This window comes from Malus domestica, chromosome 15 (genome assembly GCF_042453785.1).
Source record: "Malus domestica chromosome 15, GDT2T_hap1".
In the NCBI taxonomy this organism is placed as follows: domain Eukaryota; kingdom Viridiplantae; phylum Streptophyta; class Magnoliopsida; order Rosales; family Rosaceae; genus Malus; species Malus domestica.
Genome location: NC_091675.1, coordinates 41182342 through 41198091, shown reverse-complemented (window position 1 = coordinate 41198091; position 15750 = coordinate 41182342). Strand labels below are relative to the sequence as shown.

General features: G+C 38.1%; 1 protein-coding gene across 2 annotated transcripts; it reads right to left on the bottom strand.

Moving 5' to 3' along the window:
- Nucleotides 1–2872: 2872 nt before the first annotated feature.
- Nucleotides 2873–11504, bottom strand: LOC103401723 (SWI/SNF complex subunit SWI3C). Of its 2 annotated transcripts, none has more exons than XM_008340445.4 (9): nt 11241–11504; nt 10525–11061; nt 9446–9984; nt 7769–8132; nt 7599–7672; nt 6650–6777; nt 6254–6327; nt 5996–6180; nt 2873–3492 (listed from the first exon to the last, which is right to left on the bottom strand). In XM_008340445.4, exons 1-9 carry the CDS (start codon nt 11257–11259, stop codon nt 3031–3033), a joined length of 2382 nt encoding a protein of 793 aa, XP_008338667.3. In that variant the 5' UTR covers nt 11260–11504; the 3' UTR covers nt 2873–3030. The 2 variants fall into 2 exon arrangements, with proteins under 2 accessions (XP_008338667.3, XP_008338668.3); XM_008340446.4 differs by having other exon boundaries at nt 5996–6135; nt 11241–11454.
- Nucleotides 11505–15750: the final 4246 nt, after the last annotated feature.

The following is a 15750-nucleotide window of genomic DNA, read 5'->3' as shown; positions in this document are numbered from 1 at the left end:
GAACCTCCATTAAAATACATATCAAAACAATACAAACACTAACATTTCCCTCTCTCCCTCTCTCATTTCATCATCTTCTTCACCTCTGTAAACAAAGAGGCCGAAAGGCCAAGGACTTTCACTCTCCATTCTCCGGCGAACCACCTTTTTCAGCCAAATCCAGTCCCATAAATCCATATTTCGAACCTTTGGGACATAAGGAACACGACTGCAGCATTGCATGTAGCATTATAGCAACTTCGAGTGCCCTGCCGTTGAAGACCTGAGAGCTTCGAACTCTCACCTTCAATCTTAGGTGAGATTCTTTCATTCTTTTCAATTTCTAGGCTTCTGTTTGTGATGGAAATGAACGTTATGTTGAGTGTAAACTTGAATCAGTGTGTTTTTAGCCCTGCCATCCTCTGCATATGCATGCTCAACCCTGACATCAAATTCCGGCAAGACTTCCATCGAGTATGTGAGTGGTAGCACTCGGGCTCCCTTAGAATCGATCCTAGGTAACTAAATATCTTCATGAATGTGGTTTTTAGCTGGAAATCACCAAGGAACTGACATGCATGCTCTTGGTGTAACTTTCTGGAATCCGGGGAACAAACCCGACCCTTGCAGGCCATTTTCTGGCCAAAGGTGACCACAGACCAGAACTCCAATGGTATATTTCGATTCTTTGTTTCTGGGGCTTCAATTTGATATGTTGGGTTGCTAGTTTTAGTTGAGTTTTGGGTCTAAACGGAGGGTTTGAATCCTCCCAAGAATTTTGACGAAAATCTGCAGAAGAAGAAAAAGAAAAAAAAAAAGCCTAAGCCCAAACCCAACCCAAACCTTTGGGCCTTGGTTTCAGCCCACCTGGCCCATCTCCCAAAAAAAAAAGCCCAAACCCGAACCAGTCCAAACCCATGACCCTCTAACCCAAATCCGAATCCGAACCCGAGATCTGGCCCAACCCAATTTCTAAATGGTTTTTGGAATATTCCTGGAATATTCTTTAGATTATTCTCTGTGTTGATTTTTAAGAAATTTTCTCATAAACCCTCCATGGTTAATTTCGACATCCCGAATCCATTTAGGAAAATTCTGAAGTTTTAACATAGTTGACCATCGGGGTGTCTCGATTGACTTTTAGGGTTGACCGTTGACTTTTTACAAAATTTGCTCGGGATTCCTCATAGTGTATTTCGACGGTCTGAGTCCAAATCCGCACTCTGTTTTCTCAAATTTGATCGTTTACGTTGAGTTTTACTAATGGGTCCCAATATTATGTTTAGGTGTGGTTACTATTAGAGACTCCGACTTTCTTAGCTTGAAAGGATGTGGCATCGCAAGTATCCGTGAGTGGGTTTTTTTTTTTTTTTAAACACACACACACACATATATATGTGTGTGTGTGTGTGTGTGTGTGTGTGTGATTTTTCCAACTACCTCTTTTATATATTATGATGTGACATGCCATGTTTAGCTTTACAAATAGACTTTTCGTACCCTTTATGTTTTTAATATTATTTATGAGCATAAACTTGTGGCATGACATCCTTACGTTTTACCTGCTCATTATTATATGTTTGCACTGTGTCTCTTAGTTATTTGTATTATCCTAGGCCAAGGACCAGCTTCACATGTAGTTCACATGCACCGTTTACATTCGCTTTGGATCCAAACACATCTCCAGAGCCAAACGGATCACCCTCCCCTCCCGCCATCTTTGGAATTCCCGCGAAATCCCGCAACACCTATCCCACACCACCTACTCTTGTATCCTTCCTTCATGCCGCATCACAGTTCAGTTTCAACCTTCCAAAGGCTGGTTTCCTCAATCTTGTCACTGTCTCAATCCATTTTTCATCATTTCACGCGCAACAAAGTACATTGGTCTCACCGTATATATCACATTGCTCGTGTAGTGCCAAATCGACGATCTAATAATTTCTGCATCCTCCGACTCGAACAACTCAGCCCCAAGGTCGTCCTTCCATTCCTTAGTCACGGGGTCAATGAGAAAATCCACCTGTGGAGCTGTGGCACTCTGCTTCATCAAAGGTTTAAACGAGTTGGGTTTTGGGATCCAAGGGTCATTCGCTGCATTAATGCTTGAGCCATTCCCAACTCGTAATAAAGTAGAATTCCTTTCCAACCCCACCAAGATTTATTCTTTTTATTGGCCATCAGAAATGAATCCTCACTCACCTGGAAAGCCAACGATCCATCAATCCTCTCTTGCCAAGAATCCAATACTAAATCTCGGCACTCTTGAATTTCCCCCCATCGTGAATCGCAAAAACAAAATCCTTCTTGGTGATCTTATAGCTGGCCCTTCCTTTTCTTCATCATCGACAATGTCATTAAAACCCCCGATTAATAAGGACTTCCCAGCCGAATAGCTTATTCTTTTACCGAGTTTCCTCCACTGATCCTATTTAACAAGTGATACAATCTATATCCTAGTTTTTAGTTGTTAACCTAAAATACACCATTCACTAATTTAAACATAATTACAAAAATCAAGGAAAACATATCTTGACACAATCAAAGGCACAATCAAAGGCAAATCGTATCTCAAGAGCCCAAAGAAAATGGTAAACAGGGGCCATTAAACTATCTGGTATCAAATATCAATCTACTTTATTTAGTGATTATCCATAATTCATTGATACTCCGAGACTCTTGTGATATTCATTTGATCGTACCACTCAACCATGTACTACTAGACAAAATTGAAATCTTCATCCTTTTCGGAAAACCAAAACCTTCATCGGCATTCTCCAACTGGAGTTTTCGAAGGTGCATTTACTTCTTTCTAGAGATGAAAAAAGAAGAAATGGGCAAGGAAACATTTTCCAAAAGGGAAAAATAAGAACGCTATAGACGATAAACATCATTTTCACAATACAATTCATTTTTAGCTAAATTAATTTTAATAATCAAGAGAATGCACATACAGGCCCTCTCCAATCTAAAAAGGAAAAAAAAAATGAGAGAGCAGACTGATTGTGAATGACATCTATGTTATCCATTACCTTTTCCTTTCGGTTTCTTTCAACCTAAACTGGAGCTAGTACCTGGTACAGGCCTCAACAATGGATGATTTAGCGTCGACTGGGCAGTCCCTGCGGAATTAAACATGGCATTTGGAGCCGCTGAGGATGACTGTATGGATGTTAAGGGTATCCTCGGCCCCAACCCTAACATTGGTTGACGTGGCATGAATGGCATGCGGGGATGGACTGGTTGGTTGTTGCTGTATCCTGATATGCTTGGCTGTGAACCTGAAGGTGACATAATCTGCTGCCTATTGTTACCAATGTTATTATTGGACATGGAAGGACCAGCACCTGCTGAACTCATGGGCGAAGCTCCAGCAGGTCTAAACTGAGTTGACATGATCCGGGCACGTTCACTAACCATCCTCTGCCTTGTCTTCTCCATTTGTTCACATTCTTTCATTAGGAAGGTTTCCACTTCTGCAAACTGCTTTAACTTCAGCTCCAGTCTCTTCAACTGTCATAAATTACACATTTAAGATAAGAGTACTAATCTTATTCAGTTCGAGTATGACGTTCGTGCGATATTAAATAAACCCTGCTAAGTGAGATATAGGCAACTCAAGGAACCAGCCACTAGGACGGCAATGTTATGCCCAAATAGGCTTTTGACTTTCAGAGAATATCCAGTGACCAAGGATATAAATAAACCTGGCATTCGCATTGTGTTTCCCGTGTTCGTGTCATTCGTTTTCGTGACATAACTAATAATCTTAAGGGGTTGTGTCGTGTAACACTCGGTAAAATGAACGAGTAATATGACCCGACTCAAACTCAACCTATTAATATTAACGGGTAATATAACCCAAAACCTTACCCATTAAAGAAAATATATTTTAAATCAATAAATAATCAAATGAAAAACATAATACTAAATTAGTATCTACATACCACATTGTCACATAAATATTACTTCAAAACATAAAAACACATTTGTCTTCAAGTATTACATACCCCAAAATAAGAGCCTAATGAAAAACATTAGTGCATTATTACAAAATATCAAATGTTCAAGGATATGCAAATTGGAGTTGTTTTTTTCAAGGTTGTGGAGCCTTTTTCAAAAGTCGGAAACTTGCCAATAACACTCGAAGCTTGCACGTTGTTTTTTGACAATAAAACCCTTCAATTTTCATTCATCACCAAGGGAAATGGTCCATTCTTCAAGAGGTCTATAGTCGTTTACGTGTACGCTCCATTCTTCTCAACAAATTTCGTTTTTTCAGATTTTCTTTTTTTTAAACATGATCTTTTAGTGGATGCAGAAAGATGAACGATTCAGATCGTTTATTGATTGTTCAGATTTTTACGGTTAGTGAAAATATTGCTTGGAGCTTATAAAGTCTCTAGATACTATATAAAACTCATACTTCAACTAACAACATTGGAACGTGATATCAACGATCTGAAGCGTTCATTTTTCTGCATCCAGTAAAAGATCATGTTTTCAAAAATAAAAATATGGAAAACAAAATCAAGTGAGAAGAATAGAGCGTAAACGATAACCGACGGTTAAATATAAATTTAGAGTTTATGGTTTATGGTGTCAAATTTCAAGCTTAACCTTGTAAAGCTTGTCCTTATGAGTGATTAGATATATTTTTTTCATTTTTCACACTTCTATGTTAATTATTATTAATTTTGCACTAAAAAAAAAACACTATTCATGAGCGTTTGGAGGGTTTTAAAACCATAAACGACGAAGTAAACATCGTCTAAGCATAGAGGATGCAATCAAGAACGTTTGTATATTATTTTCATATTTTCACACTAATACATTAATTATTATGAATTTTTATTTATTTTGAAAGCCCCTAAAAACACTATCTACTAGGATTTTAAAATCCAAACGACGATGTATCCATTGTCAAAATGTAGAGGATGCGATGATGAGCGTTTACATATTTCTTCACATTTTTCACACATGTAAATTAATTATTATGAATTTTTAAATGTGCTTTGGTATTTTTAAATTACTTTGGAATTTTTTTATCTCACTTATGTGAGATTAAATATTATGGCAATTGTCGTAAAGTTTTTTAGTAGTTTAAAATTATAAAACTTAACTTTTTTCTTATCGGGTTGAAACCGGTTAACACAGGTAAACCTGTTAAGAACTAGTTATACGTGTGACCCGATTAGTTAATGTGTTGACTCTAAACCCGTTATTTTGTGTCATTTCGGATTGGGTTAATAGGTCGTGTAAGAAAGTGTCAGGTCTAATATAAAAGTATTCCTGTGAGTGTGTGAGATCGAGGACAGAACCTGAAGTGGATACACTTTTCTAATTATATAATAACTTCTAAGCATATGCCATATAATGAACGTTAATAAAAGTTGAAAATTGAGCACCACATAAAGCAGCTCCTGGCAAAATGAAATAAGTTTCTCTGATCAAAAACACAATGAATGAACTGTGGATATTAGCCGATACTGGTTCGACCAATTTTCAATGGAGATGATCCATACCGGGGTTGTAAGCCCAGGATACCATTTGGTCCAACACCCAGGTAAGGTTACCCACAGACACCAAATAAATTGAACTAAAATCCAAGATCCTATATACTCAAATGCTAATGAATTGTGTTACGATTGGATTAAATTAATACAAGAGACAAAGACATAGCTCTACCCATACATATGCGCATGCCAATAGTTCTCTAATTTTCCATATAACAACACAACAAAATATGGTTTTTAAGTAAGCAGCTAAAGTCGGATCTAAAAAGGACCTCTCTTAGTTTTGGTTCCTAAGAGATTCAACTCCATATTCACATATCTTCTTTTACTGCTTTCTTTTTTCATCTAATGAAAAGAAAAGTCTCATTTTTACTTATTAATGAGAAAAGAAAATGGTACAAGTCTTCTCTTCTTCTTTTCTTTGTTTTTTTAACTAACACAAGAAAAGAAAAAACACAAATAAGAAGGAAAGAAACAGTAACATTTAGCAATATTCATACCTGATGATTTATAATATTAGCAGATAGCCTCTGAATTTCCCGTTCTTCGTGATCAGCAAACAATTTTGCCTTTAGTGCAGCTGCAGCAAGGCCGGCTTTGGCAGCAGCTTTAACTTTCTCTGCCGGTATTGGAATTACCCCTGCCTCATTTTGACCCCAAGAACCATGAGCTGCTGAGTTCTTTTCTGAAGTTTGAATTTAATCCATAAATAACTGGAAGAGAGTATCCAAGACAAACATAGAAAACTCAAGGCTTACCCTTTTGCTGAAGTGAATTTGCAGAATTTCCATGAGCACCACCTTCTCTACCTTGTATATTCTCAGAGTTCGTCCTTCATAGGTCAGAAACAAGTTTTAGGGGAACAGAAAAGACTTTGCAATATCAATAAAGAACATGCGGGAATTACAACATGAAAAACTTTTAACGGGTTTCCAATGTGTTAGATTAGCAGTACAAGAGAACTCAATCTTTTACAAAAAGAATTTAACAAACCAACTTGAGGGTTAAAAATTGGGGAAGGGGGGTTTTAACTGTGGATGTCTAACCACAAAAAGTCCTATGAACTCCACAGGTAACTAGTTTGGTAATAAAAGATATGAGGGATATATTAAAGTTAACTCTGGCTGTAAAACATTACAAAAAGGGAAAATCACCTATGGCCTGATCCTTCCATAATACTTGCAGAGGCAGATACACCATTATCCTCAGAAAATACAGTCAAGGCTGCATGGGCACAGGATGCAGCAACTCTTGGCCCAACAGAGGAGGCCAGAAATGAAACCTGCAAACATTATACACATGTTAGCTATGTAAGAACACAAGTGAAGTCTGGATAACCTTTATCTCATTAAATTTGCACATAATTGAGAACTCAAGTGAAATCTAGAAGAACCTTTATCCCTTTCGATAAATTCGGCATTCATATATCTAGATAGATCCCCTCTAGACCTTGTTCAGCGTTACTTTAAACGACTAATCAAATTACACAACAACTCTAATAACGCAATGTTAAGAGAGCATGTAATCTTGAAATCTACTTACTCTACCCTCTATTATCAGTTTTTATCTCATATTCTTCTTCTTTTGTTTCTTGTGTGCTTGCACTAGTTGTACACTCGCCTCAATACCACTCTCTCAAGAATGTAAACCAATTATCATCAAGTGAATGCTTTGCACCCTCAGAATATTTGTATACGATCCATGGTCCTAGTCCCAACCACGCAACAAGAACAAAAAACCGAACCATTGAAAAGCTGCATCCATTCATCGTCTTAGTTGATAACATAGAATCAAATATACTCAGTTTATTAAAATATTTGCCACTATCAATATATTTATCCTGAGTCCTGACTGCATAGTCTAGCTGCATCGTTTAAAGCATTTCCATTTTCCAAACAGATGAAAAAGTCGCTTCATGAAAAGAAAAGAAAATGCTTCCATTATCTTTGGTACCGGGGGTGTGTCAAAGACACAAAAGTAAAGAATAAGTAATCTTGCTTCTTTTATATAACTGGGACAGTACCTTTCCAGGATACCTGCCCATATGTTTCAAGGGAATTACAAGAAAATAAAGGATCATGATGCATCCGATTAGTCACCTACCATGGCCATGACTGGATTCCCAGAATTCGCAAAAGGGAACCTACTATCAGAATCAGCATCTTGTAGGCAGGATCCTAAAGACAAATTGTGAAAAGATAAGTCGGAATGTAATGCAGAAAATGCATCAGGATTACTCAAGAATGAGAACCATAAGTAAATATAAAAAAAACCTGCTGCATCCCCATTTGAACTTGAATGAAATCCTCCATGACCATCTCTATCCGACGAATTGGAAGACAGGGACATGCCCGGAACTTCAATATTTTCAAGCAGGCCATCCTCCACAGGCAAACGAAGAAAATGAAGGATGCATTGTGCTTTTGACTTTGAACCAACATACTCAGCAATTTCATTCCAGTTCTCATTGTGTATTTCCATTGCCTCGAGCAGCAGTAGGGTTTCTTGAGCAGTCCAACTTTCCCCATCCAGATCACCATAATCTTTCGTTGAATCCATCCTTATGAAATCTATGTTTGAATGACCAACAACATATCTTCCCTCATGGAAGCAATTAGAGCACAGCAGTACATCAACCTGAAGCACAAGACACCAATTAACTACAGTAGAGAATAAGAATTCAACCAAACTATACTAAGAATTAATATAAATAATTGGGTTCAGCTACAAGGATCTTTTGTCTCCACTCAAACTCATCAAGGTGACATACTATCTTTTAACGTATAAAGGCAAACTTCAACATCATTCAAATATAGCTCAGGGTTTCAAATGTGTTTCTAATGCTTGAAATAGACCTGGAAGAGAATTAGTGCCCTGAAGGCTGTTGAAATTAATAAGTTAACCTTTGGTTTATGCTCTTCAGGTATCGGCACAGACTAGTCAATTCATATGTTTGCAGCTAATCTTTTATTTGAAAAATCAAAAATTAAGGAGTGTTAAAGAGTTGTTTAGCACAAATTAAAAGGGCTGCTTCTTTTAAAATTACAATAAGATTTTCTTTCTTTTTATAATCCTTTAATTTAACTAATTGAAGCCCGTAAAACAATATCACTTGTGCTCAATATCTTATTAAATCAAATAGAAGCAACTTTAAATAAATCCCATTTTAGATTTTTTTTTTTTTTGTTTGTTTAATAATATCTTTCTACTGTGAAGGGAAACAATATATAAGATGAATAAGTCAATTTATCAAGGGAAAAATCTTAGGGTAAGAAAGTTCCTTAATAAAAGGCAAAATCTTATAAGTGTGAATTAACATGAAATTAAAGTCAGCTTACCTACCTATCTATCTATATTTAGTTATGAACTACCTACCAGATGGTTTTAAAGCTTTAGAGGTGTAGTTGTGTCCAAACTTGGCCCCCTCTCTCAAACTTTTAGGTATTAACTTCATACCAGATGCTTTTAAAGCTTTAAAGGTGTACTCGTGTCCAAACTTGAACAAAGACTTGAACTAGCATTGCCATTGATAGAGCCACCAGCTATTCTGCAGGCGTTTACATAAAATAACACAACGGGCCAAAATACACGAGGTCTCGAGGACATGCTGTTAATAGTAATGCATCTAATATGGAAAAGGAAAATGTGACATTTGTGCTAAAAGTTATCACAAGAACCAGTATAATGCTCAATATCAAATCATGAAAGTTCAATTGCACTTGAGGATGCCAATAAGTTGAGTCAGTTTAGATAAGCTAGTTAAATTTTCATCGAAAATTATTGTGGTATCTTGCAGTGGCCTGGGAATCACATCAACATGAAGGTAACATGCCAACAAGTACTATTCTTTGTTCCTGCAGTTTCATTCATCCTCTGAAGAAAAAATACCACCCATTTGATAGAATTATGGACAGAAGAAACATAACATGAATGAGATGATAGATATGTACCTCCTTCTGTGACTGATAGTATACATTAGGAAGAGAACAAGAACAGTAATTGCAATGGTTTTCAGATAGACGCTTCCGAATTGTGTTGTCCAAATCAGAGACATCATCACCATCATGACATGGCAATGACGAATAAACTTCAGCTGCCTTGAGCCTACATCTGGGCTTGTCAAATTTGATTAAACTATCAATGGACTTAAGATCAGCTGATTGCACTTGAATCTCACCATTTACCTCCTCCCTTAAGTAGGAACTGCCATTCCACAGCTCATGACTGGGTGCTTCAGCACAGTAATTGATAATTCCCCAGTGATCAAGAAAACGGATTATTCGAGTCAAATCTTCAGTACTTAGACGACCAGATAATTGTGAAAAATCAGAAAATGCAAGCCTCTTCGCTGGATTTTCCATGTATTTGGCAACAATTTCATTCCTACAATGCATGTATAGCTCAGGAGTATGATCTAATGATTTTCCTGAGAAAAAATGCGGCACCACCTGTCTCTCCAATCGATGCACTGTGGCAGGTAAAAACCAATCTGCAAACAGGAGAATCCCAACAAAGAGAAATCCATTTTTAATATGCATCTACATACACAAAAATGCATAATAAACATGTACAGCGGTTTGCAACAAAAGCAATCTCAAAGCTTTAAGGTGCAGAAAATATAGAATCTATGCGATACTCGCTTAGGAATCCAAATCATTTTAGAGGTTAGCAGAGTCTGAACCCAAAAGTAAATCTTTTGTAATTACATAACCGTCATATTGTCTGTCCAGGTCAGCAAACCAAACAATAGACAAGTGTCGAGTCAGGTCAGTTCAGCTATTAGGCTACCATGATAATTCCATAAGACACCAGCATAAGAGTACAACAAAGATGTTCCAGAAAAACCAATCTCGAAATGGGTTATTAAAATAAAAACTTCCCAGCCACTTTCTTGCACAACAGAACAAGTATGAAATCCTGCAGCTAACAAAAAAATACTCAGAAATTCTACTACTTTAGCAACTGTTATCCACTTTATTGAGCTCACAAGTAACTAGAGGTCAAGAGAGAGTTGGGCAACTACATATACCTGCGTGCATTGGAACCACATGAACTCTGTTCCCAAACAGCTTCACAACGCCGTGGCCTTCCATAATCGAAGGCGGAGTGACCACGTAAGCCGCCACGGAGCCATCTGCACGGTCCGGATCGAGCGCCGGACTATCGGCAGGCACGGCGGACAGAGCCTGGAGCTGACCGTACGACACATTCTCCAATAAAATGGGACTGGCGGGCCCCTTGGTGTCCCCGCCGGAATGATTGCCTCGCTCGAGCGCGACGAGGGCAAGAACGGAGGAGTGGGGCCGGTTGACGGTGCGCAAAACGACGGGAGGAAAGTCACTGACGCGGACCCCACCGTCCAGGACCTCGGTCTCGTGAGGGGCGGGATCGGGTTCTGCAGCGGATGGGGGGTTATGTTGGGGGTCCTCCGAGTCGTCGTTCGGGTCGAGCTCGTTGTCGTCGTCGGCGGCGGCACAGGCGTCGTCGTCTTCGTCGTCGTCGTCCTCGCGCTTGTTCCGGCGAATTTGGGGGTCGCGCTTTCGCTTCCTCCATTTGCCGTGTGAGTCTGTGGAAAATTCAAAACAATGTTGGAGTGAAAACAGAAATTGTGGAGTGCGGATTGCTGTATGTGTGAATTGAAATGTGAGTCTGAATTTCTAGAGAGAGAAAGAGGTGTAGGGAGAGAGAGAGAGAGAGAGAGAGAGAGAGAGAGAGAGAGAGAGAGGGTTTAGGTCTGAGTTTTACCTGAAGGAGAAGCTGACATTTTTAGGAGAGAGAGTGAATTGGAGATTTGTGGGGACTTTGATTGGCGCAAAATTAGAAATCAAAGGCAGAGACACACAGTCACAGACAGAGAGAAAGAACCTGGTGCTTTGCCTTCCTGTTTCTTCTCAGCTTTTGTGTTTTTGCTCGCTTTGGTGAGCTAATTCTAGTTTTCAGGTTTTTCCTTTTTTTTTTTTTCTTTTTTTTTTCTTTTTTTCTTTTTGTCATTTCTTTCATAGTCGCGTTGCCCGTTGTACATGCACTTGGTAGAATCGTAACTACATTTTTTCCTACACTTACAACGCACGATATGTACGCACTTAATCAATTATTTGGTTGATCAATTATTTGGTTGAATCAAATCACTCACGCGCGTAACTACTTCCTCCTTCGATACTAACAATGTAGATCGTACATGCACTTAATCTGTATTTATGAAGAATGCTACCAATCTTTCTCATTTGAATTTTCTCATTTGATATTATAAACTCTCCGTCTTATTCTTGTAATGCTACATCTCAATTTGAACCACCCTTTAAAGATCAAACTACCTTAAATCAATCAAAATCTTAAATCGTTTAGTCTATGTTAAAATTACTTAATAAATAATTGAACTATGTTCCTAAGTTAAAAACATAAAATCTGACATTTTTATGATTAAGTGACTTATGATTTGATTGATTTTTTTTTCCAAAGTCGATCTTTGTATTAACTAGAAAATACATTATAGTGGTCATCATGCTCTTTGGTCAAACTAACTCACTATTGCCTTGCCTTTGACTACTTTCTTTTTTATGTACTTGCAATGTGTGAACTAATACCTACACTTAAATGAGTTATTTGGTTAGACCAATTCGCTTTTATGTAATTTATTTTATTTTATGTGCTTACGGCTCGTATCATGTATGCACTTATCAATTATTTGATTAAACCAAATCGCTCTTACATGTAAATTAACTCTTCTTTTTTTTTTTTTATAAATGATAACGTTAATAAATTAAATCTTTAATTGTTAAAAAAAATGAGATCAATGAGAATCGTACTCACAATCAGTACATAAGCATCTTTGCTTTCCTCTACTTTACACTTACAATGCATCTTTCTTACACTTATATATGATTTCTTCTTTTCCATACTTCAAAATGATTAAATTTAAGATGTTATATAATTTGAACATTAACAAAAAAGAAAAAAATTAACAAATCTAACTTTTTAAGTTTTAGGTCTTAAAAATTTGTTTGACAGGACTATTTTCAAAAATTGAATTCAAGACTAATTAAAAAAAATAACCTACTCTCTAAAAACACTAAAAGTTGTTGTAGCCTATTTTATCTTACTAAGGGAAGAGGGCCGACGACAAGGAGAGATTGTAGAGAGAGATGTTTGTAGGAATGTAGGGGAATGTGTGTGTTATTCCCTCCTACGTAGTGCATTTATTTATAGTAATAAGAGGGAGAAGAATTCCTTCATCCCCAAGGAATACAAGTCCATATAGGAAAGAATAACTAAAATCAAATCTAATCTAGGATTTACACAATCACACTTAAACTAGGAAAGTTTACAACACTCCCCCTTGAGTGTGTAAATACTCAAGGCAGATTCAGCATCATGTAGAAGTTGAGGAAATCGACTCGCCGACACTAATTCTAGGAACAATGCTATTCTCAATAAGGTAAGAACTTGCATAAAGAAGTAAGTCTCACTAAAAAAATCCTAAGGCTATGGCAAAAACCCGAGTAGGGACAAATCCATAGTCTAAGGAAAAATGCGTGAGAAATGCAAAGTCAAATGAAACGTTTATGGGACGTCATCAGGGATATCATCAGCTCAAGGTGGGTGCCTCGTTAGTTAGATAGCAAAAACCTAATGGGAAAAAAGCTCATAATCATAGGGAAAAAAGTACATTAAGATCAAGCAAGTATATTTCAGGATACTCCCCCTAAGTTTAACACAATTCCCAAAGAGAACTAGCAATGTTACAACTCAGAAAGTTTATCCTTTGCCCATGTGTGTGTGTTTTTCCTTTGCATTTGCACGCACATATTCTTCATTATTTCAGCCAACAATCCACCCATTTTCTGCCCATGTCAAACTGTCCATGCCATGCCTTTCTCTTTGTGTGTGTGATGTCCATGTTTCTTCCATGTGCCTTGTTCATCTTCTAGCTGTGCATTTCCACTTGCTCCAAAGCCAAATGAGTGAATCATAACCCTATTTACTGCTGAGTGTTGATGACAAAGCAAAACACAAAACAAGTGCCTTTACCTTCTCACTTCATTAGCCAAATCTGCTTAGCCCTTTTCTAAACCTTTCAGTGTTACAATGCCCATAACTTCTTCTAGAAGAATGATATTAACAATCCGTAAATTTCTCCAGAAAATAGACATCCGTAGCTTTCCAAGCATATAAGGCTCATTCTCTCATTCATTCTGAGCTGTTCATAACATGCTTCCAAAGTCAGCTAATCTGCACATGCAGTTTTGACGAATTTGTTACTTAATAACTCACTTGTGCTACTTTTCTTTTCTTTGCTTGATAAATCACACAAAACACAAAAACATAGTAAATAGCTCAAAAATATAAGGAACTAACTAAGAAAAGACAAGTGAATTTATGTAAAATATATATAAATATGAGCTTATCACTTAATCATGTTGAGAAAACTTTCCTTGTGATGCAAAGTCAGGGGAATCTTCCTTCTGATAGGTGGGTCGAGACGAATACTTGGTTTTTGGGTCCAGAGCTTGCATCCTGGTGGAGATAGGAGTCATATCAGATGCCACCAGAGGTAGTAGCCGATTAGGAAGTGTTTAAACAGTTGTTTCGAAAAGGGTTCATTCCCCCTGAGTATATTGATCACAAGAAATAAGAGTTTACGCATCTGAAACAAGGAAAAATGACGGCGAATGAGTATTACAGGAGGTTCACTGATTTATCTCAATATGATCCGGAGGTTGTTGCTAATCCAGTTGAGATGCTTCGTCATTTTCGGTTGGGTACTAAGAAGAAATGGCGTTCTATAGCGACATTAACTCCATGTGCCACTTACCAGGAGTTTTATGAAGTTTTATTGCAGATTGAGGACTCAGAGAACATGCCCAGTGAAAGTGAAGATGAAGAAGAAAAGAACGGGAACCATAGGCAAGATGATAAAAGTAAAGGTCAATCATCTCAAGGACCTCGTAAGAGCCAGAGTTTTAAGAAAAGTGGTGTTAGTTTCACCTCTTCTAGTGGAGGCTTGAGCTCTAATATGCTGAGGAGAGGTGGTAGATTTTCTAAAGGCCCAAGATTTCAGAAGCAGAGGGACTTTGGTGGTTCAGGTGCTCTTTTATGCTGCAGATGTAACAATAGGCATTTCGGGGAGTGTAGGAGAGGCAGCAGTGCATGTTATGCTTGTGGACAGATAGGGCATAGGGCTGCGCATTGCCCTCAGAATCAGCAGAGGCCCCAACAGCCTTCCTTACCATCACCTGCACTAACCCAGCAAACTTCAGGATCTAGTGGTTATGGCCAGACTGGTCGTGGTGGTGCTTATCATTATCAGGGCGACGCCGCTCCTTATACTTCAGGGTAGTATCAGTATTCGCAAGACCCTCATTATCAGGGTGGTTACCCTTAGTATCAGGGCGGTTCTATGCCCTATCAGCCACATTCAACAGGTGGATCCTAGTGGTACCAAAGGGGATAGCCCCAGTAGGTAGAGATTACTGCTAGCAGTGCAGGATCTTCGAGGCAGTCTGGTCAGCCAAGACAAGGACGTGGTGTTCATGCTAGCAGAGGTCGTGGTAGACGACAACAGAATCAGGGACGTATCCATAACATGACACTGCAAGATGCTCAGAACAATCCTGATTTAATCATGGGTACGTTAAATATTCTTAGTCATTTTGCTAGAGTATTGATTGATTGTGGTGATACGCATTCTGTTGTTTCTCATACATTTGCTCAAGTGACGCAACCTCATCCTACACCTCTAGGATATAATTTAGAATTTTCTATGCCTAGAAGGGAGAGATGTTATGTGGATCGGGTATATCCAGGATGTCTAGTGATGGTGGATGATGTTGCTATGCCAGCTAATCTTATTCCATTAGACATTGTTGATTTTGATGTGATTTTGGCACTGATTGGTTACATTATAATCATCCTAAGATAGATTGCTATGGAAAGGCAGTCACTTTTCATCGTCCTGGATTACCTGAAGTTACATTTGTAGGAAAGCCTAGCGAGGTGAGGCATGGTGTTATTTCTACCATGAAAGCCAAAAGATTGTTATCGAAAGGTTGTCAAGGATATTTGGCTCATGCGGTGTTGAATGATGATGCTCCTAGTATTGTGGAGGATGTGCATGTGGTCAAGCATTTTTCAGATGTGTTCCCTGACGATATACCTGGATTGCCGCCAAACAGAGATGTGGAGTTCGTTATTGATCTGCTTCCAGGTACGGATCCTATATCTTTGACTCATTATAGAATGGCTCCTGCTGAATTAA

Coding starts and splice junctions, on each gene's coding strand:
- LOC103401723 (XM_008340445.4), bottom strand. Junction 9,985..10,524: donor TGTGGTTCCAATGCACGCAG/GTATATGTAGTT, acceptor TCCTGTTTGCAG/ATTGGTTTTTACCTGCCACA. Junction 6,778..7,598: donor GGAATCCAGTCATGGCCATG/GTAGGTGACTAA, acceptor TAATGTTTGCAG/GTTTCATTTCTGGCCTCCTC.